The sequence below is a fragment of the Hevea brasiliensis genome, chromosome 2, assembly GCF_030052815.1.
Source record: "Hevea brasiliensis isolate MT/VB/25A 57/8 chromosome 2, ASM3005281v1, whole genome shotgun sequence".
In the NCBI taxonomy this organism is placed as follows: Eukaryota; Viridiplantae; Streptophyta; class Magnoliopsida; order Malpighiales; family Euphorbiaceae; genus Hevea; species Hevea brasiliensis.
In genome coordinates, this window is record NC_079494.1 from 101,664,589 (window position 1) to 101,686,415 (window position 21,827).

The 21,827-nt window shown below is 31.6% G+C and overlaps 1 protein-coding gene across 2 annotated transcripts; it reads left to right on the forward strand.

Annotated features, from left to right (window-relative positions):
* The first annotated feature begins 2,559 nt into the window (after positions 1-2,559).
* On the forward strand, positions 2,560-17,029 carry LOC110638709 (uncharacterized). Of its 2 annotated transcripts, none has more exons than XM_021789331.2 (10): positions 2,560-2,909; positions 3,479-3,574; positions 6,233-6,317; positions 6,531-6,652; positions 13,544-13,568; positions 13,670-13,753; positions 13,856-13,885; positions 13,971-14,076; positions 14,205-14,269; positions 14,522-17,029. In XM_021789331.2, the coding sequence occupies exons 1-9, from the start codon at positions 2,817-2,819 to the stop codon at positions 14,266-14,268; spliced, it is 705 nt and encodes a 234-aa protein (XP_021645023.2). In that variant the 5' UTR covers positions 2,560-2,816; the 3' UTR covers position 14,269; positions 14,522-17,029. The 2 variants fall into 2 exon arrangements, with proteins under 2 accessions (XP_021645023.2, XP_021645024.2); XM_021789332.2 differs by having other exon boundaries at positions 2,560-2,861.
* Positions 17,030-21,827: the final 4,798 nt, after the last annotated feature.

Below are 21,827 nucleotides of genomic sequence, written 5' to 3' on the forward strand. Positions count from 1 at the left end.
TTCCTTGGAATGAAGATTAGTTGATTCTTTAGTTAATTAAATTTATGAAACAAATTAGATTCATTTATTTGAAGTGGATGAATATGCCTAAGAGGTCATTGAAAAAAAACGTTACTTGATCTTGTAACTGCTCATGATATCCTTTCAATCTGTTTAATATTTTAACTTTTAATTTTACAATTTTTTTTGAAATAAACTTTTATTTTTACTATTAGATGAAAGTATGAAACAGCTTTTATATGTTTTATTAGGTTCGATTAACAAAAAAAAAAGCTTTATAGTTACTTTTATTTTATTGTTTCTATTTCATCTATTTTATTATTAAATTAGTGTTTAATTATATATTTAATGATTATTAATAAAGTAAGATTTATTTTATAAAAAAAATTATTATAAAATAATTTAAGTATATATATATATATATATATATATATATAAATATAAAGCAGAGTAGTATTTATAAGGAAATTTTATATAATATTTTTATCGAAAAGTTTGTCATGTTATTTTTTATTAATAATTTTTTTATACTCTTTTATAATAATTATTTAATTTTTTTAATTTTTTTTAATTATTAATATTATTTATAATTTTATTTTAATATTTATGATTTAAATTATTATTTTTTTAAAAATTTATTTATATAAAAATATTATTTATCACGTATTATACTTTTTAATAATAATAATAATAATAATAATATTAATAATAACATTATAAATAAAAAATAATTTAATAATAATAATAATAATAATAATAATAATAATAATAAAAAGATCAAAGATGGTTATTAATTTAAAAAAAATTTATCATTAATTATTTATTATTAATTGTAATTTTTAATTAATAATCATATAATTTAATTAATTTTAAATTATTTTATATTTTTAATAAATATTTTTATTTTATTGTTATATTTTCTATTATTTTTATTATGAAATTTTTGTTAGAAAATTTAATAGACAAAAAGTATAGTCTATATAAAAAAATTATATAAATAAAATATAGAAATTTAACTTATTTATAATTAGTATATATTAATTTTTATATTAACAATTTAATATTCTTTTTATTTTACTTTTTTAAGATTAATTAATACTTATTATTGTTATCATTATTATTATTATTAACTTATGGTCATTGAATTGAAATAACCAAAATTTAAATATTTTTGTTACCATTTTTCAATTAAATAATATTTAATTATAACATTAAACTTTTATTTTAGTTGGTTTCTATTTGTTTATCCATAGATAGTATGACATATGAAATATTTAATTTATATTAACTACTCTTCTCTCACCAAATATTTGAATTTTATCTAGTGCGCTCAAATTTTTTTTTAATTTATTTTTTTTATTATTTATTTTAAAAATTATTAATTATCATTCTCAAAATTTATTTTATTTAAATATATTTAATTAATAATTATTTAATTAATAATTTTTTTATAAATTTCTTATTTAATATTTCTTAAACTGTTTAATATTTTATTTCATTATAACTATATATCGAATGTAATTATAACTAATATTTTAATTATTATTATTAATTTTTAACAGAAATATTTTAAAATTTTAATTAAATATATAAAATTTTATGCATAAATTATCTCTAAACTATATTTTTATGTCGAAATAGAATTTCAAAAATAAAATGCTAATATAATTGCATCGAAAATTTAACTACGGACAAAGATGATTAAAAAAAAAATAAAGTTACAATATTAAAATTATGAAATTTATCTTTTGAAAAATATTATATATTTTTAATATTTATTATATTAATAAAAAAATAATATTTTAAAATTTTAATTTTTATAAAATATTTTTATTTTGTATCATAAATTTAATTAAAATGATAACTATTTTTATGAAAGAATTATTTTATAAAAAATATATTAGATTAATAAAAAAATTTACACTATATAAAAATTTAAAAATATAATATTTCTATAAAATAATATAATAAAATGTTATTTTTAATTAATAATAATATTATATATTTTTATTATTATTAAAATTAAATAATTTAATTCATTATTAGTAATTTAATATATTTTTTTATTATATTAATAATAAAAAATTATATTTATATATTTTTAAATAATATTATTTTTTTATTAATTTAATATATTTTTTGTAATAAAAAAATTAAATTACATAAATTATGAGATAAAATATAAAAATTTTATGAAATTTAAATGATTTTTTGAATAAAATAATTTTATTACATTTTAAATTAAGTAATTATAAAAATTACTATTAATATATATAAAAAAATTAAATAAGTATTTTAGTTAATTACATTATAAATTAATTAAAAATTTATTATTATAATAAATAAAAATTTAGTTCAATTAAATTAAATAAAAAAAATTTAACTAAAAATTAATTTAATAATAATAATAATAATTTATATTATTTAAGATATAATTAAAAATTAAATTAAAAAATAAAAATTATAAATTATTTATGTATAATATGAGCGTCATGCTAGTTGTTAGTATAATAAATTCCCCGTTCATTTGGAAATTTAATTTCGGGGTCACAAGTCACAAACAGTCAACGGAAGGGAAAAAGAAAAACGAAAATAACTAGCTTTTGTGCTTCTCCAGCAGTCAATCAGTTCACGCGCTCTTGACCAAACCTCCATCCCTTCCTTTACGGAGAGGAGCAAATGGACAAAAGTCGCGCTCTCTTTTGTGTGTGTGTGTGTGTATATATATATATATATGTCCCAAGCACCAAGAAGAGATCAAGTAAAGGTTCAGGCATTTGTGGGATAACAGAACTTAAAAGACACAGCGGAGAGGGATGAGGCCAAATTGGGAGTTGAAGAATTGCTGCAACCATGAGCAAGTAGTGTTTCTTGTTACTGTCTCTGTCTGTACTGTTGTCATTTTTGCGGTATCTCTCTCTCTCTGTTTTTTCCCCCCTTACTTTTGTGGTTTCATTTTGATAAGCTAGTGAAACCTATTTGATTTATATGCAAAGAAGTGAATGTGAATGTTGCTGTTAGTTCTTCTCCTTTTCATGGTTATGGTCAAGAAGTGGAAATGTCAGTTTGATCTGGGTATGATCGTCTTTTCGGAGTTGGGTGGTCCCTCATTTATCTAAAATCTCTGCTACGGTTTCACTTTCTTAGGTTGCAATGTACTTGGTACTGAAAAAAAAAAATCTTTTATACATTGGCATTGGTAGCATTTTATTCGCTAAAATACAAATGGGTTTCTGTTAATGCATTCAGTTTCTGTGAGTTCCATTGTTCTTCTTCCTTCCCAACTGGAATTGTTTCAATGAAGATTATGGAGGTCTGAATCTCTGAACCAGAACATCTATCTTCAAATACTAGTCACTTTAATGGCATGTTTCTAATAGATAGTTATAATTTCTTCTAATTAGAAGTAGATTGTCATTTATGCTCCTGGATTATTATATAATTAATACCAACAAAATTATATTTTAAATCTATGTAGTTATGGAGAACAGTACTTCTGAGACCATTCAAGCTTGTGACAGTATTCCTTCACGAGGCAAGCCATGCTATTGCTTGTAAATTAACATGTGGCCATGTAAGAAGCTGTTTTATCTCATTGTACTTTCTACCAAAATTTTTTAGTGCTCGTTGCTGATGCATTGCATACCTATATATGCTTGTTTCTAAGACTCTTGAAATACCATGCTTATCAATGTTCTTCTGATAATCACAAGTCTCTCTTATAAAATTATCAGCATTTCCTAAATTAAATAACAGATGGGTAATCTGTATGTAGCATGGTGGAAGGAGTGAAAAGGGAAAGAAGGAGACCTAAAAGAAAATAGAGAGAAGTAGTATCAAGAGATATATAATTTTTGGATATTGATGCGGAATTGGCTTCAAATGGAGTTCAATGATGAAAAATAATCCATATAGCCAACACCAACTAGTTTGGGATTAAGGTATAGTACTTGTAAGGCAAGGCAACACAGTGCCTTCATTCCCTGTATAGTCTTAAATTAGTTAAGTGGAAGACTTGTGCGAGATTTTGTAATGAGTCGATGGCCTTACAACCAGAAGTAAGAACAGGGACTCAAGGATGGCATTCTGCCATGTATTAGTTTTCAAAGTGGGTATAAGATATCTTTCTTAGAAGTTGTTGTGGCGATATAGTCTGGTGTGGAATCAGTGGTACAAAATGGTATTCGTGACAGATTGATCTCAGACTTAGTAGAATCTTACTTGTCTTAAAGTCATGATCATATTTCCTACAGAATATGTTTCTAACTTTCTTATGCATCTTCCACTTAAGATTTTCAGTCCTTTCCACTTTTTAGTAATTATAAAGCACCATCTTGAACCAAAATATTGATCTCTAACTAAGTGGAAGCTTACTTGTTCAAAAGGCATGTTTTGATCATAGAAACTGCAAAACAGTTAAAACACAACTTCAAACTGCATTTTGTAGTATTATCTAAAATTGTGCCTTTTTTCAAAAAAGCAGATTCAGATTCAACCTAAGGGCTAAATAGGCACCAAGTTAAGAGAAACAGCAACTAGCGTCATGGCTAGTAAAATTTGATAAGTGTGGTTGCACTGAACTGTTAACAGGAGAGAATCTTCTCCCTTTTTTTGGTAGACCTTTGCTTATTTCGATATCTATTTTTTCCATATGTTGTAATGAACATGTTTAGGATTATAAATTGTTTGATATATCAAATTCACATCAATTTGCCCAGAATACTTGTATCTGCAAGTTCTTCATTTCACAGCACTCTCTTGCAGTAAAGACAAGTCCACCAGTGCATTCAGCAAAAGTTAAATATTAAAATGATTATGTGATTATCTAACTTTGAAAATACCGTGTTCAATTTAATACATGTAAAATGCCTGATGAATGGAGGAAGAGTATTTTAGTACCTATTTTTAAAAATAAGGGAGATATACAGAGTTGCTCAAATTATAGGGGAATTAAACTCATGAGCCATACTATGAAGTTGTGGGAAAGAGTGGTGGAGCATCGACTACATCATGATACTTCTATCTCTCTCAATCAATTTGGTTTCATGCCCGGTCGTTCAACTATGGAAGCGATCTTTCTCATTAGAAGCTTGATGGAGAAATATAGAGATGGGAAGAAAGATCTACACATGTTTTTTATTGATTTGGAGAAGGCTTATGATAGTGTTCAAAGAGAGGTCTTATGGAATGCGTTAGAACAAAAGAGGGTATCTATTAGGTACATACAAGTATTGAAAGATATGTATGAAGGAGCAACTACTATTGTGCGCACAGTGGGAGGGGACACAAGAGATTTTCCGATCTCAATTGGATTACACCAAGGATCAGCCATAAGCCCTTACCTTTTTACATTAGTTTTAGATGAACTGACGAAACATATACAAGAGAGTATTCCTTGGTGCATGATGTTTGCGGATGATATTGTTCTGATAGACGAGACACGAGAAGGAGTCAATAGGAAGCTAGAACTTTGGAGAAGTACTCTAGAGTCAAAGGGTTTTAAGTTAAGTAGAACGAAGACAGAATACATGCATTGCAAGTTCAGTAAAGGCCAAACTGGTGATAGGGAAGGAGTTAGTTTGAATAGAGTGGCACTGTTACAAAGTAATCACTTTAAATATCTAGGCTCAGTCCTTCAAGTAGATGGGGGATGTGAGGAGGATGTTAGTCATAGGATTAAAGCCGGATGGTTGAAGTGGAGACGTGCCACGGGAGTTTTATGTGATCGTAAGATTCCCAATAAATTAAAAGGAAAATTTTACCGTACAGCCATACGACCGGCTATGCTATATGGTAGTGAGTGTTAGGCACTGAAAGAGTCGTATGCATCTAAGATAAGAGTTGTAGAGATGAGAATGTTAAGGTGGATGAGTGGCCATACTAGATTAGATAAAGTCCGTAACGAAAGTATTAGAGAAAAGGTAGGAGTGGTGCCAATTGAAGATAAGTTGAGAGAAGGGAGATTGAGGTGGTTTGGTCATGTGAAGCGTAGACATACGGAGGCTCCAGTTAGACAAGTAGAGCACATTAGGCTAGAGGATAGAAAGAAAAAAAGGGGTAGACCTAAATTGACTTGGAGGAGAGTAGTACAGCATGACTTAGAAGCATTACACATTTCTGAGGATTTAACCCAAAATCGTTCAGAGTGGAAAAAACGAATCCATATAGCCGACCCCAAATTTTTGGGATAAAGGCTTAGTTGAGTTGAGTTGTATATGTTTCTCTGTTCTAGGTGGAAGGGATTCAGGTTCACGCAGATGAAGGTGGAACCACTCAAACGCGTGGTGGTGTGTACTGGTTGATCTTGCCAGCTGGATGTAACTTCTTTTTTCCTTTCTTCTTCATCTTCCTTTTTTCTTTTCCCTTTGTCTTTTTAGGATGGGAGAGTCTGTAGTTAACTACATTTATGACTTCTCTCTGAGATGAGCAATTTCATATATAAGATTTAGAAATTATAGGTTCTTATTGAGTTATATCTGCTTGAACTATTGTTTATTGTTGGTATTTAATGCCCAGTTTTTCCACTCCAGATCTCGGTTCCTCCTTTTGGGGAATGGTTTTAATACTTGCATCCACAAATCTTCTTACAGCAAGAATTGCAGCAGGATGTTTTGTTGTTGCTCTACTTGTTGTACTGTTGGTGGCTAAAAATGTAAGTGGTTACAGGCATCTAGAATATCTCATTTGTGAATGCTTTAGTCACTTCTAAGTGTATGGAAAAGATCTATATCACACTTAATTTTTATGGTAATTGAATTCACAAGTTCCTCAGACACAAAAATCCTGAAATGAACCAAATACATCGGTAGAAAACAAATAATCTGTTATAACAAGCACGCAAATCTAAGGCACATACACAAATCGCTCAATCACACAGCATTGAAAAGAGAAGAAGAATAACACAGGATTTAACGTGTTTCAACCGTAAGGTCTACGTTCATGGGCAAGACAAGAGAAAAAAGTTCTACTATAATGAAAAGAGTAAGATACAATTAATCAGAACTCTCAAACCCTAATCCCAGTGTGTTTCCCGAATATCTCACAACTCTACCGCAAAGAATAGAATATTATAATATTTATATTGGTCCATCGGCCTGTGCCCTCCGCTACCACCACAGATCTCACTTTTTATCCCAATCGGGTCGTAGCGCGAAACTTTCGGATCGGATCACAATTCGAGTCTATGAAAAAAACATATCCCAAAATTCAAAGCTACAAAAATAATAATTCTTCCCCTTTGCTTGAATTTCTTCTATCATCAATAAATTAAATAACCTCGCAAGGGCATTACTGAGCACTACAAACACTAACCAAGTCTAGGTAATGCCTAAACTTGCTGACTGGAACTCCCTTGGTCATCATATCTGCTGCATTATCATGTGTAGAGATCTTTTGCACAACAACAGTCTCCTGAGATACAATGTCCCGAATGAAGTGATATCTGACATCAATGTGCTTAGTTCGCTCATGGTACATCTGATTTTTTGTGAGATATATTGCACTCTGGCTGTCACAAAACTCTGTTGCCTTGTTCTGTATCAATCCAAGATCACCCACCAAACCTTGTAACCATAAAACTTCCTTTACTGCCTCTGCTAAGGCCATATATTCAGCCTCTGTGGTAGACAAAACAATTGTAGCTTGCAATGTTGCCTTCCAACTGATGGCACTTCAAGAAAGAGTAAACAAATAACCTGTCAAAGATCTCCTCTTGTCTAAGTCCCCTGCAAAATCTGAATCGACATAGCTAACAACTGAATCACTCATCTTGGCCTTGTCAAATGTTAGACCAACATCTGTAGTACCCTTCAAATATCTCAAAATCCATTTCACTGCCTGCCAATGCTCTTTCCCAGGACACGCCATGTATCTACTCACAACACTAACTGCATGTGAAATGTCAGGTCGGGTGCATACCATAGCATACATGATGCTACCAATAGCATTCGAATAGGGAACACTAGACATGTGCTCAATCTCTTTATCTGTTTTTGGTGACATATCTGCAGATAACTTGAAATGGGCAGCAAACGGAATAGTCGCAGGCTTAGCATTATACATGTTGAAACGCTTCAGCACTTTCTAAACATAGGTCTGTTGAGATAAGAAAAGCTTCCCAACACTTCTATCCCTGGTAATTTCCATTCCCAATATCTTCTTTGCAACACCCAAATCCTTCATCTCAAACTCATCACTCAACTGCTTTTTCATAATGTTAATTTGTGACATGCTTTTAGCAGCAATAAGCATGTCATCCACATACAGCAGTAAATAAACAAAAGAATCATCTGAAAGCTTCTTATGATACACACAACTGTCATATGAACTACGATTAAAGCCATTACGAACCATAAATGTATCAAATCTTTTGTACCACTGCCTAGGAGACTGTTTATACCATAAAAAGATTTCTTAAGCAAGCAAACACGGTTTTTCATACTTGGAATGACAAATCCCTCAGGCTGACTCATATAAATTTGCTCCTTCAACTCACCATGCAAAAATGCTGTCTTCACATCTAGTTGCTCAAGCTCTAGATCATGAAGAGCAACCATATTAAGTAAGACTCTGATAGAACTGTGCTTCACAACTGGAGAAAACACTTCATTAAAGTCAATACCCTCCCTCTGAGTAAAGCCTTTTGCTACCAATCGTGCCTAATATCGAGGTGCTTCAACCCCTGGAGTGCCTTCCTTTTTCTTGAACACCCATTTGCAACCTACCACTTTTTGTCCCTTAGGCAATGTTACAAGCTCCCAAGTCTGATTCTTGTGAAGAGATTTAATTTCTTCACTCATAGCACTGACCCAGTGATCTGCATCTGAATAAGAAATAGCTTCTCTATAATTGCTGAGTTCATGCACATCAACTGTTTCAGCAACTGACAAGGCAAACACAACTAGATCTGCATATGCATATCTCTGCGGTGGTCTAATCTATCTTCTCTCTCTACCAGTTGCAATGCTATATGGTTCCTGTTGCTATTGCTCAGGTGCATCCTCTTGTTGATTAGGATCTTGCACCTCATCCTCTGAATCACTGGACTGAAGTACTGAAGTATCAATATCAAGCTCCACCTGTTCTCTAACACCATAATTTGATTCTGCTATTGACTTCTCCCTCTGACTATCCAATGAAGCAGACTCATTACATGTCACATCCCTGTTGATAATTAATCCTGGAGACTTTGGATCATTGCACCACAACCTGTAGCCTTTCACTCCAGATGCATACCCTAGAAATATGCATTTCCTTGCCCTCGGCTCAAGCTTACCATCTCTCACATGAGTACAAGCAGGGCAACCAAATACTCTCAGCGGAGAGTAATCAACAGGTGAACCGGACTAGATCTCAAAAGGAGTTTTGCACTCAATAGTTGTAGATGGAGATCTTTTAACCAAGAAACAGGCTGTATTAATTGCTTCAGCCCAGAAATCCTTTCCTAATCCTGAACGTGAGAGCATGCTTCGTGCTTTATCACAAAGCGTTCTGTTCATGCGTTCTGCAATACCATTATGTTGTGGTCTCCTTGTACAAGTGCGATGTCTCACTATACCTTCATTGCTGCAGAATGCATCGAACTCACGATTGCAAAATTTCAACCTGTTATCAGTTCTAAGATGCTTGATCTTCTTTTTTGTCTGTTTCTCAATCATCGCTACTTTACAAAGGTTGAAAATGCCTTATCTTTTGTTTTCAGAAAATACACCCACACCATCCGAGAGTAATCATCAATCAAAGTCATGAAGTACCTGGCACCGCTCTTGGAAGGGATTCTGTTAGGACCCCATTGATCTGAGTGGATATAATCCACTGTTTCTCTGGTCTTGCGCACTGCTTTTTTATTGAACTTCACCCTGGTCTGTTTGCCAAACACATAGTGTTCACAAAAGTCCATAGATTCTGTTTTCTGCCCATCCAATAAATCATGTTTGCTTAACACAGATAATCCTCTTTCACTCATATGACCAAGACGCATGTGCCACAATTGAGTCTGATTCTGATTATTGTTTCCTAATGCTACTGTAACTTCCCCTGAAACTGTAGTGCCCTGAAGAAAATACAATCCTGAAACCAAACTGCTTTTCATGAGTATCATAGAGCCCTTGCACACTTTGAGAACTCCATTTTCTGCATGGTATCTGAATCCATGAGAGTCAAGTGTCCCAAGAGAAATCAGGTTCCTCTTTAGTCCTGGAACATGCCAACACTCTATAGTTCTGACAACCCTATCAAATATCCTCAATCTGATGTTACCAATTCTTTCAACAGATAAGTGACAAATCAGTTTCTGTATGGACACATATTATAAGTAGCACCAGTATCAAGAATCCAGGAATTTTGTCCATGATCTGAACTCACGGATAAAATTTCTCCAGCACTGTCATCACCATCAGAATCAATAAAATTATCAACCACTTTCACAGAACTTTCTGGTTGCTTTCCCTTTTTATTTTTCAACTCGGGACAGTCTCTCCTGTGGTGACCTTGCTCCCCGCACTCAAAACAGTTGGCCTTTTTCATTCTTGACTTAGATCTGGCTTTAGATTTCTTTCTGCTAGAAGAACCCTCCCTTGAATGTGTTCTTTCGCTGCTTACCAAACCTTCCCCCTCAAATCTTTCTCTATTATCTGGAAATTTCTTTTTCAACTCCTTCGATTTTAGAGAATTACTAATATCGTCTAGTGAAATACTGTCTTTCCCATACAATAGAGTATCAACAAAAGTTTCATAGGAGGGTGGCAAAGAACATAGCACAATAAGGGCCTGATCCTCACTATCAATCTCAATATCAATATTCTTTAGGTCCATATGATTAAATTGAATTCATCCAAATGTTCTTTAATGGGCGTACCTTTGCTCATTCTCATATTGTAAAGCCTTTTCTTTAGATACAGGCGGTTGGTCAGTGATTTGGCAGAGTACAACTCCTCTAATTTCTTCCATGCCGCAGATGCTGAGCTTTCACCAACAATCTCGCTTAGGAAATTATCAGTTACGCTCATGAAAATCGCACTCAATGCTCTCCCCTTTAGATCAAGCTTCTCCGCCTCTTTCATAACTTCTGGAAAGTTATCATCGATTGCCTTCTGATGGCTGTCGAATCCACCAGAAATTAAATTAACTGAAATTTCCAGTTATGAAATATTTTCTGCAGTAAGTGGTAAATCCAGTTCAAATCCTAGAGACTGAATTATTAAATTTTGTGCACTTGTGTAATGGAAAAAGAAACAAAGTTTGGGAGGGTAATTCGCAGTCCAAATCAGAAATCAGAAATCAGAAATTAAGAACTAAAATTAAATATGAAACTCTCAAATTAAACAAACTTCAGTCCAAGGTAATTCGAATTCCAATGCATTGATTCGATCATAGACAAAAGAAATACAATTATCTCTTATTGAATATTTAACGTAGATTTACCAAACAACGAAGTAAAACCCCTAACTTCCCTATACTCATCAACTCGAGCCCAATACTCTTATTGACTCTAATTATTAACTAAATTGGTATTAAGCAATCCTCATCAAATTAATAATTGCTTTAAGAAAATGAAGTAATTAAGCTGAACAACAATTTATGAAGTATAAATCATTTAATTCATCCTATTGCTTCCTTAGGTTATTATCGAAAACTTGGATCATAATCGATAAAACCTAATTGCTACTCGCGTTCAATCTTACATAACAATTACGGATTATGAAGACGAACTAGCAATTGATCTCATCAAACAATTAACTAATAGGCGTTTTTAGCAAATCATTCAATAGATCAAAAACAATGAAATCAGAAAACAATAGATATTAAAAAAGACATAAATTGAATTAAGAATCTGGTCTCATAAATTACGTATATGAACTAGAAACCCTTGAACTGAATTAAGAACTTATCCACTCATGTTCATGGCCTACAGAAAATGGAAGAAAAATAAAGAAGAAAACTAAAAATAGAATGGAGAATGAATGTCTTCTATGGTGTTCGAAGTTGCTAAATGATGTGTTTTTCGGCTGCTGCCCAAAGATGGTCTTTATAATAAAAAACTTAATCCCAAATATAGGAACCAAACTTGGAAAAGTTTTGAAATTCAAAAGACAGATTTTCAGCCTGCACTCACGTCTCTGCAATCAAGGCCATTTTTCAGCCACTTCCCTTTCGAATCTGTCTTTGCCGTCTTCATGAAAGTTGTAGCCCTATTTCTTAGCTTTCCAACGGGTACTCATTTGCCCAAATCCAAGGTCTACAGCCCAAGTTATGACAAAAAAACCGAGACTGGTTCTGACAAAGTATCCAGCCCATAATGACGACTTCATTACCTTTTTTGACAATTAAAACGGCCTCATCTCGCTTCTAGCCCTTCATACAAGTTGTAGAGGTGGCTCTTAAGGTTCAATTGGGCTTGGGCTTGCTTCATTTGGACGTCTGTAACTCCAGATACAAAATAAATACTGAAACTGATCGTGACACATCAAGTCTGGGCTTTTGCAATAGATTCATACCTCATTTTGTCAACCTTGGAGACTGATTTGAGCTTTGGTTCCTCTTTATTATTTGTAGTGCTCTATCTTAACTTTTCAATGGATTAAACAACACTCAATTTGGAGATCCACAACTTTAAAAACACCTGAAAAATACAGCAAATGTCAAATGCTGAAAATTTCTCCATTTAACACAATTATTCCAACAACTATCTAAAAATATGCCTAAATGATAATTATACTTTAATCAACTGAATTATGCATAAAAACACACTAGAAACACTAAATGTGATGAGAGTAAAATTAATAAATTATGCACTTATCACCTTCCATAAACTTTGTAAGATCAAGTAAGATTTAATTTTAATCTTTCACAAACTAAAACTCGATCCACCATCAAACTTCTCTATCTTATACTTAGTTGAAGACGACGCCATCTGTAAACCCTAGGTTTTGTGCACAAAGCTCTGATACCTGTTTGTTATAATAAGCACGCAAATCTAAGGCATACACACAAATCGCACAATCACACAGTATTGAAAAGAGAAGAAGAATAACACAGGATTTAACGTGGTTCAACCATAAGGTCTACGTCCATGGGCAAGACAAGAGAAAAAAGTTTCACTATGATGAAAAGAGCAAGATACAATCAATCAGAACTCTCAAACCCTAACCCCAGTGTGTTTCCCGAATATCTCACAACTCTACCGCAAAGGGTAGAATATTACAATATTTATACTGGTCCATACCGCAAAGGCGTTGCCCCCTCACTCCCAAGGAGATCAGTGGTGTGCTTCGGGCCTGGACCTATGGGCCCGTGCCCTCCACTACCACCACATATCTCACCTTTTATCCCAATCGGATCGCAGCGCGAAATTTTTGGGTCGGGTCACAATTCGGGTCCATGAAAAAACATATCCCAAAATTCAAAGCCACAAAAATAACATAATCAAATATAATAAAGTGATTCTTTGTGCTCCCTTATATTTTAATCCATCTATGGGATCAAGTCAGTTAGATAAGGTTCTTGATTTTATATAGATGTTTACTTATTTCTATTGTTTATACAGTGGACTCTTCGGGGACTTTGTATTGGTATGTGTTTCAGTAACCTGAATAAATCTGGCTGCTATGATATGCACAAGGTGCAATATGCATTGTGTTATCTTAATGGTATTTACATGTTGAGCCATCAGGGTTTGTTGTTTTCCTTGGAGTGATTTGGGTCCTGCAAGAAACAACAAAAGTTCGTATTCTTCGGTATACTATTCTATTCATTGGTAAATGCAATTCTGTAATCTTTGTTTTCATGTTGTCCCTTGAAATTCACTTTAATGCCTCCAAAATGACTCTTGTTATGTGATCACTGCTTATCATTGCAGGTGTAATGAACAGCTTGTTTTCAGTTTACGGTATCTAGAACAACCTATAAAATTTGATTGTCAGCTTATTTTTTCTGGAATTATGGAGCTTGCTAATATGACTTTGATTGTGCAGATATCTATGATGATCTGATATCCCGTAGAGTTAATTCTAGTGATGCTGAAAAATTTGCAGAAGTTTGCCCTTGCCCATGCAATGGCATGGGCTGGGGCATCATTTGGTGAGCATTTATCACCATGATAGGTTCAAATATTTGATTTCTGCCTGAAGTTCTTCCTTTTTAATGAAAAAAAAAATCTGAAATTTTAGTTTTAATTGTTCAAATCTGGTTATGAACTCACCTTGCAGGGGTTTAATATCATTCTTGTTTCTTTGTGGGGCCGTGTACCTCGGTATCGTGATATTGTCTTGAGGTTCATTCTAATCCTTTTTCTGCCATTTTCAACTTACTTTTCTTGGTCAATTAGTTATATGTAAGCACTGTAGTTGGAGCATATGATATATGTCCAAAAACACATTCCATTTTTGTCACCAGCGTTAGGTTTAGGGTAGAATGAAATCACATAAAGATCCATGCCTTACTGTTTAAATGGAAATGCTTCATTAACTGATAAGATAATTAATGGAATTTAGGGTATAATGTAGTTTTTTCCCCCTCTGAACAGGATTAGGAATTCTGCTTCAAGTTGTATGATCACTTGGAGCCTAGACAAGGCATCAACTTAATTGCAACTTCCAGCTCTTATCAAATGGCATCTCATTTTATAGAGATGCTTTGACAATGGCTTCAGCTGAAGGCAAATGGAATTGGTTAGTACCTGTAATCCTTGTCTACTTCATTGCATTTACATCAAACAAGTTATTCTTGATTTGTATTTTGTTGTGGTGGCTGAGCAAAAATTTGTTGAAACCCCATAAGCAAAACTAATCCAATATTCAGATACATCCCATTCAAATGGGAAAAATTAAATTTGATTTTTAAATTGTTCAGATGAAAGTTAGATTACTTCGATTCACGAGTTAATATTAAAAGCATGAATTTAGAGAGCTCATTTGATTGTGAGTTAATGAAATCAATGCAAAAAAACTCATTTAGGCCTCTTAAACTACGCATAAAAGTCGATTAAATCCTTATAAACTTTATAATTTCTAAAATAAAATAATAGTTTTTTAGAGGTCGTGCGCCTAAATATTATGCAACACCTCCAGTTTCACGTAAAAAAAAACCCTTGGATTTCTATATAAATGTCATCGTAAACTACTACTAACACCTTGTATTAGAGGTGGTCAGAGTATGGTTTGGAACTAAAATTGAAACTGGACTGGTACAACTTGGAATGGAAATTAATTAAATGTGAACTGAACAAATTTGGCTTCAATCCAATGGAATCGTCCAGTCTGATTTCAAGCCATAAAAAAAATTTTTTCCTTTTAAAAAAAGAAAAAAATAATAAAAAATTTTAAAAGTTGAATTTAATCAAAACTGAATCAAATCAAAAGGCTAGATTCCAATCTCCTTGCCCTTGAATCAAAATGGGATAAATTACCCAAAAAGTATTATGTGATTTCACTCATTTTTCACTTCAAAGTCTGTGACTTATTTTGCGACAAAGTGATATTTAAGGTTTTGCACCGTTAGCAAACGGCGATTTTCCATCTTTTCTCCATCAAATGTTGCTGACATACATGAAAAAGGGCTGACGTAGAGTAGAACAAATTAACATGGACAAAATTTGACTCAAATAAAAAACCTAAAGTTATGCAATATAAAATAGACTAGTGACAAATTTTTCCCTCTGCGAATTTTTTATATTGTGACTTAAGCTTATAAGTTTCTTGATTTGTTCCTCGCTTGTTGTATACATAGATATCCCCTTCAAAAATTGCTGTACACAGAGAATATACCCAAAGCTTGCAACATGAATATCCCGAACAACATACTATACTAAACACAGACAATGTAACCATCTTTTTTCCATTTTCAAATATGATCATTATTAGCACGAACAATTATAAGACTAATGTAGTTCGTCCTGGAGGGGGCACAAGGAGAAAAAGATGATCTAGGTGTCACCAAATCAACTAATCAAATAATATAAGCACCTTTCAACTATTTAATTAATAAGGCATGATTAACACTAATTTTGTGAAGTCTACTAGCAAGATAGAACAAAACACATGGCACTTTAATCAATGAGAAGCATAGAAAATTTTTAATGCACCCATAAGTTCAAAATAGAAATAAACTGTGAAGAATAAGAGAAAGAAGAAAGAAGAAAGGAAGAAGGAAAAGAAGTTGCACCGCAGATTTATTAGTTTCTTGTACAAGTTGCTTTAAGGTCCAATTTGGTTGTCTTTTCAAACAGCTTGAACGTGATATTCTCCAATTCCCCATGATCCCTCCTGGTTCTCTTCATGTCTGACTGTTTAACTGGTGATGTTTTCCTCTTATCCTGCTAATAGAAAACTGACAATAAGAAACAAAAATTAAAATTTCACCTATTGACTACAAAATGCATAATTAATGAAAACAATTAATGTTTCATATATACAAACAGTTAAAATCATTGTATGTGGTTTTTAAATTCTGTTCTATTCTGTTTTTCTCATCAAAAATAGAGGAGTCCATTGGTGACATCTAAAATGATGCTCAGGTTAGTCCATTACTCTCATGTATGGATATACTATGGTTCTATTTGTACTCCTATTTAGTTTCAGGCTAGCATTATAGCTCTTCTTGGGAATTATTGTTTGCATGATGTCACTACACATGTATTTTGCACCCCTAGGAGTGTGCTTGTGGATCTCCCTTCCGTGGGGAAGGCTAACCGAGAGAGTTTCATAAATGTTTCTATTGAAAGAAGAACAAACTCTTGAGTCATGATGTATCATTTTAGTTGAAAGCTAACAATTCTTTGGTTAGTTTTTGATTAAAATTATTGTTTTTCCTTAGTGATTTGCTAAAAAAAAGAGCATTGATCATTTTTTTTTATAGTGGACCTACTTCGATAAACTAATTTAATTCCACAAAAAAATTGCTCTGGAAAAATTGGGTTGGAGCAATCCCACTTGCAACTTGAAGATGAAGAGCAATCCCAATTGTAGCTCGAAGATGAAGTAATCCCATTTTACATATTTTTAATTTTGTCAAATTATTAAAAAATAATTTTTTATTTCTGATAAGTTTTTTTTTTCCATGATAGCACTTTTTTTATTTCAACACTTTTTAATAGAAAAAAAAAAGGAAAATCATTTGCTAACGATGCGAAATCTTAAGTACTCTTTTGTCACAAAGTGAACTGCAGAACTTAAAATGAAAATGAACATATTATATATATATATAATTTTTTTTTTAATTTTTCCAATCAAAATTGTCGATCCAATTCTAATTCCAACCCAAAAATGGAAAAAAAAAAAAAAAAACATTACATAGTTAAATTGCTCCAAAGGATTGCAAGCAAAAGAGTCCCTATAGAGTATATTTTGAGCAATAGAAAGGGCTGCCCTATTACATTCCATATGCACAAAAATGAAACTCATATACATTAAGATCATGAGCAAAGACAGAAATATCATTAAAGATACCCATAAAATTGAGTGGATGCTTCCTTAGCCATGGATATGAGCATTTGAGAACCTCCTTCCAAAAGAACTGAATGAAACCCTTATTCTTAGTAAACAACATAGCTTCTCTATAAGCTAAAGATTTCAAAGTTGAAGGATCTGTGATACCATCCAAGAGTACGTCTCATTGAATTTCGAGCAATGGCAACAATGGATTCCATATTCTTTCTCTTACTGACTGCAGCATCAAAATTAATTTTGATGGTGTGGATGTGGAGGAGTCCAGGAAGCATTCCTTGGAGCATGAGTCATTGCTCCAATTAAGTGGAAGCAAACTCTTCAGTTGCATTAATGACCTTAGAAATAATATCTTGAAAAGACCAAAGTTCATCGTCAAAGGTAATGGCATTTCTGCCTTTCCAAATATACCAGAGAAGGAATATAAGTAATTGAGACAAAGACTTATAATCCTCATGTTGGGAGAAAACAATTAATAACTCGGTCAAATAATCAGTTATATTGGTATTAGTAAGAAGTAAGGATCTCACTCTAAAAGGTGAATGAAGCCTTCCATAGCTTTAAGGCAATGGAATAAGAGATTTGAAATGATTCACAAGTTCCACAAAACTGTATAGTTCAGATTTGTCGTAGTTATTATGCTAATAATCCACGCAAACTCAGTTCATGACAATGATATATGATGTGATCCAACCACAAGTGTACGGGTCGTTCGAGTAGTATAAAAAAGGCATCGTCCCTTGAAGAGTTAAATTGAATTTTTGATATAAAAATATACTAACTTAAACAAAATTTAGACTAACAATTAATTAAATAAAGAAATTGAGGATTAAAATGTATATTTGCAAATTTAATAAATAGATTGCTTGAGTAGAAAATTTCACTAAAGTTAAGAGAAATAACTTGAACTAAATGAAATATGGCAAGACTAAAGATATTAAGCACTTAAAAATAATTAACAATCAATAATGGTAGAAGGTGATTCCGGAGTTAAGGAGTTCATTTTTAAGCTATTTTGAGATTTTTTTTTGTTAGCCAAGCATATGAAAATTATGTGTTTTAAGGAGATCAATTCTTAAATTATTTGGAAACTCTTTCGAGTGAGACAAAAAGTGTCTTGATTAATTAAATCCTACTTTTATGGAATTTAAAATTAACCAATATCCATTAGGGTCGTTAATCAATCTATTAGTCCTCTTAATCCTTAGTCTATTTCCAGATTTCAGTTAATTAAGTTTCATTTCTTGATTATCTATTACTGGATTTTCTCCTTTAGGTGCTTCAACCAAGGATTAAGAACATAACTTAATGGGATCCTATACTAAGCATGTCATTAGGCACACGAGAAATCGATAAAACTTCATAATAACCATAAAATTTAGACAAACCAGTTAAAATCTATAAAATATCTTAAATATTACATACCGAGCTCCAAAATCTTAAAACAGCTATTCACCACTCATGTTTAATACAAATATTCTAGCAAAACAAGATGTAAAAGATGAAAAGAAAATTAAAACTGAAGAAACCCAATGAAAGAAGTGCAGAAAATGGTGGAGATGAATAAGAATCCAAGCTCCAGCAAAAAATGAATGAAGTTACAGCTCCCCTTTCTCCCTTTTTTAATTCTTTCTTCTTATAGCAAAAAATGATGTAATAATGTTTTTATACCCTCTGACATAAACCTTATAATGGACTAAAAATGGTATGCGGTGAGGTCATGCACGTATGACAAGATTTGCTCTTTCAGCCAATTACTGAGGAAGTGCATAGCTGGAACTGTGCTCATGCAATATCTTATGCAGAGTTAGAACTGGAGAAAATAAGTGAAGATAGGTTTATATGGCCATGCAAGTTCTTACGCACGTTTTGGTAAGCTTCAGAGAATTTCCATTAAGGTGCATAAGCAGGTGCATAGGCTGCGCAGAAGGTTATGCACATGTTGGCAATCCTGAGAGATTTTCTACTTTTCTGCATAAGCGAATGCATAGCTTATGCATGAGGCTATACAAGTTTTGGCAAAATTAAGTTCATCTTCCTTGAAGATACACAGGTCACGTAAGAAGCTATGCACATTGTGCAGGCTTGCAATGTCTTTCCTGTCTTTCGCATAAGATGGTGCATAGCCTATGCACTAGGCTATGCAATTTTCGACTACTTAAAATTTTTTTTCATTTTCTAGACACAAGCTGCATAGGCTATACGGCTCCTTATACAACTTTCGACAGCCTTCCAAATCTTTAATTTTTAAGCTTCATTTTTAGCACTTTTAAACTTAGAATATACCATTCACTTGCATAATTGCTTTTTAGTTCTTCAAAAATATCATTTTATCTACAAACAAAAATAAAATTACAAATTAACCCTAAATTAACAATTATAAAAAATTAACTAAAAAACTAATGAAATCAATTAAAAATAACTAAAAAATGAATAAAATGATTGTAAAATTTAACCTAAATAACTACATAAAATGCATGTATTAATATAAAAGTCAAGTTACTTCTTGAGTACATAAATTTCACTATAATCTAAAAATTTAAGCATAATTGTTTTCAAATTCAATTTGGCCCACTCTTTATCCAATCAATTTTTCATGATCCTATCCGATTCCAATATTGTATAAGGTGAGTATGGGGAGAAAGTTTTTACGTCTCGAATTCCTATAATTTTCTTTAATAATAATATATTATTATTTTTTATTAATAATTTAATTTATTTTTATATATTTAAGTATTTAAACATTATAGTTTTAACAAAAAAAAATATGTATATATATGTATTGTACAATGATTAATTAAAAAAAAAAAAAAAAAGAGAAATCTTCGTGGGAAAGCTCACTTCTCTGTACTCCGATAGAATTTTTCTCTTGAATCTCAATCTTTTGTAAGGCAGGGACGGAGATCACTCTCCCATCCTCGACTCGCCTTGATGTCATTTTTAGAAAATTATTATATGTGCTAGAAAATTTTAAAAATATTTTTAGAGATCTTAATATTATTATTCAATTATTTAATTCATTTTATTTTATTACACTTAACAAGTGAGTTTCAGTTTGAACGTGGTTACGTCGATCCTGCTATATGAAACACATTAAAATCATTCATAAATATTGGGAACAACGATAATAGTGACTATTTTTTGGGCTGTTTGTGGGTACCCTGACACAGTCTGAGCGTCGGTGGAATTTTGCTGACTGGAGGGTACTTCTTGAATGCCTGAACGCCATTGGTCATGAAAAATTCCTTTCTGGTCATCAGAAATTGGCCAAATCAGTGTGATGGCCGACTACTATTTGGCCGGAGAACTTTTCCAAAGCTGCAAAAGGGTGGAGGAATAGTTTTTTTTTAACAAAAATTAGATATTTAATTATTATATATTTAAAATCTTCTAAATTTCACTTTTAATTTTTAAAATTCTTTTAATATTTATTTAGTTGCAATATAATATATTGTAAATTTATTTAAAAATTAAAATTAAAATTGTATATAAATCGTACAGCCTACGGATATTTACCTAACTAAATTAGATGTCGGCACATTGGCAGTGTGTTCATATACTATTTTTATATATAATAATTACCAATTGAAGGGAGAGCAGGTCGGGGTCCTCCAACAATACGTGTCATTAACCCAAAAACAGGTGTCAGAATATTGAAATAAATTTAAATTAATATATAAATTGTGGATTGTTTCGAAAAAAAAAATAATTTTTTTATAAAAATTAATTTTTATTAATTAAAATTTTTATATTGGATTGATAAATCAAATGATGAATAATTTATTAATTATAAATTCAAATGAAAATTAATAAGCCAAAATCATATAATCTTACTATAAATAAAAGTAATTATACCATATAACAGTGATTATATACAGAATATCCTACATAAAATAACAACCCAATAAGGATTAAACATATATATAGGTATGCTTTTAAAAATTATAACCATTAAGTAGTTACTCAGTAATTTTTTTATTTTAAAAAATTAATAACTACTTTTGCTTACTTATAATTCATTTACTTGTTTATCATTCCAAGTGAATTTGCCTAGATGAAGTCAATGTGTTAGGATATAATTTTTATACCATTGTGATTTTATGTAGGTAAATCCAGTTAGAATGACGAACAAGTAAATGAATTATAAACAAAAGTAATTACTAAATTTTGAAAATAAAAAAACTGTTGAGTAATTACTTGATGGTTATAATTTTTAAAAGCCTACTTATATAAATATGTTTAATCATTATTGAATTTTCATTCTATATAGAATATCTTATATGAAATTACCATTATACAGTATAATTATTTTAGAAATGGAGATGGAAGAGAAAGTTCAATTATGTAAAGAGTCCAAAGACAGCAAATCCTCGAAAAACAAGTGGAATG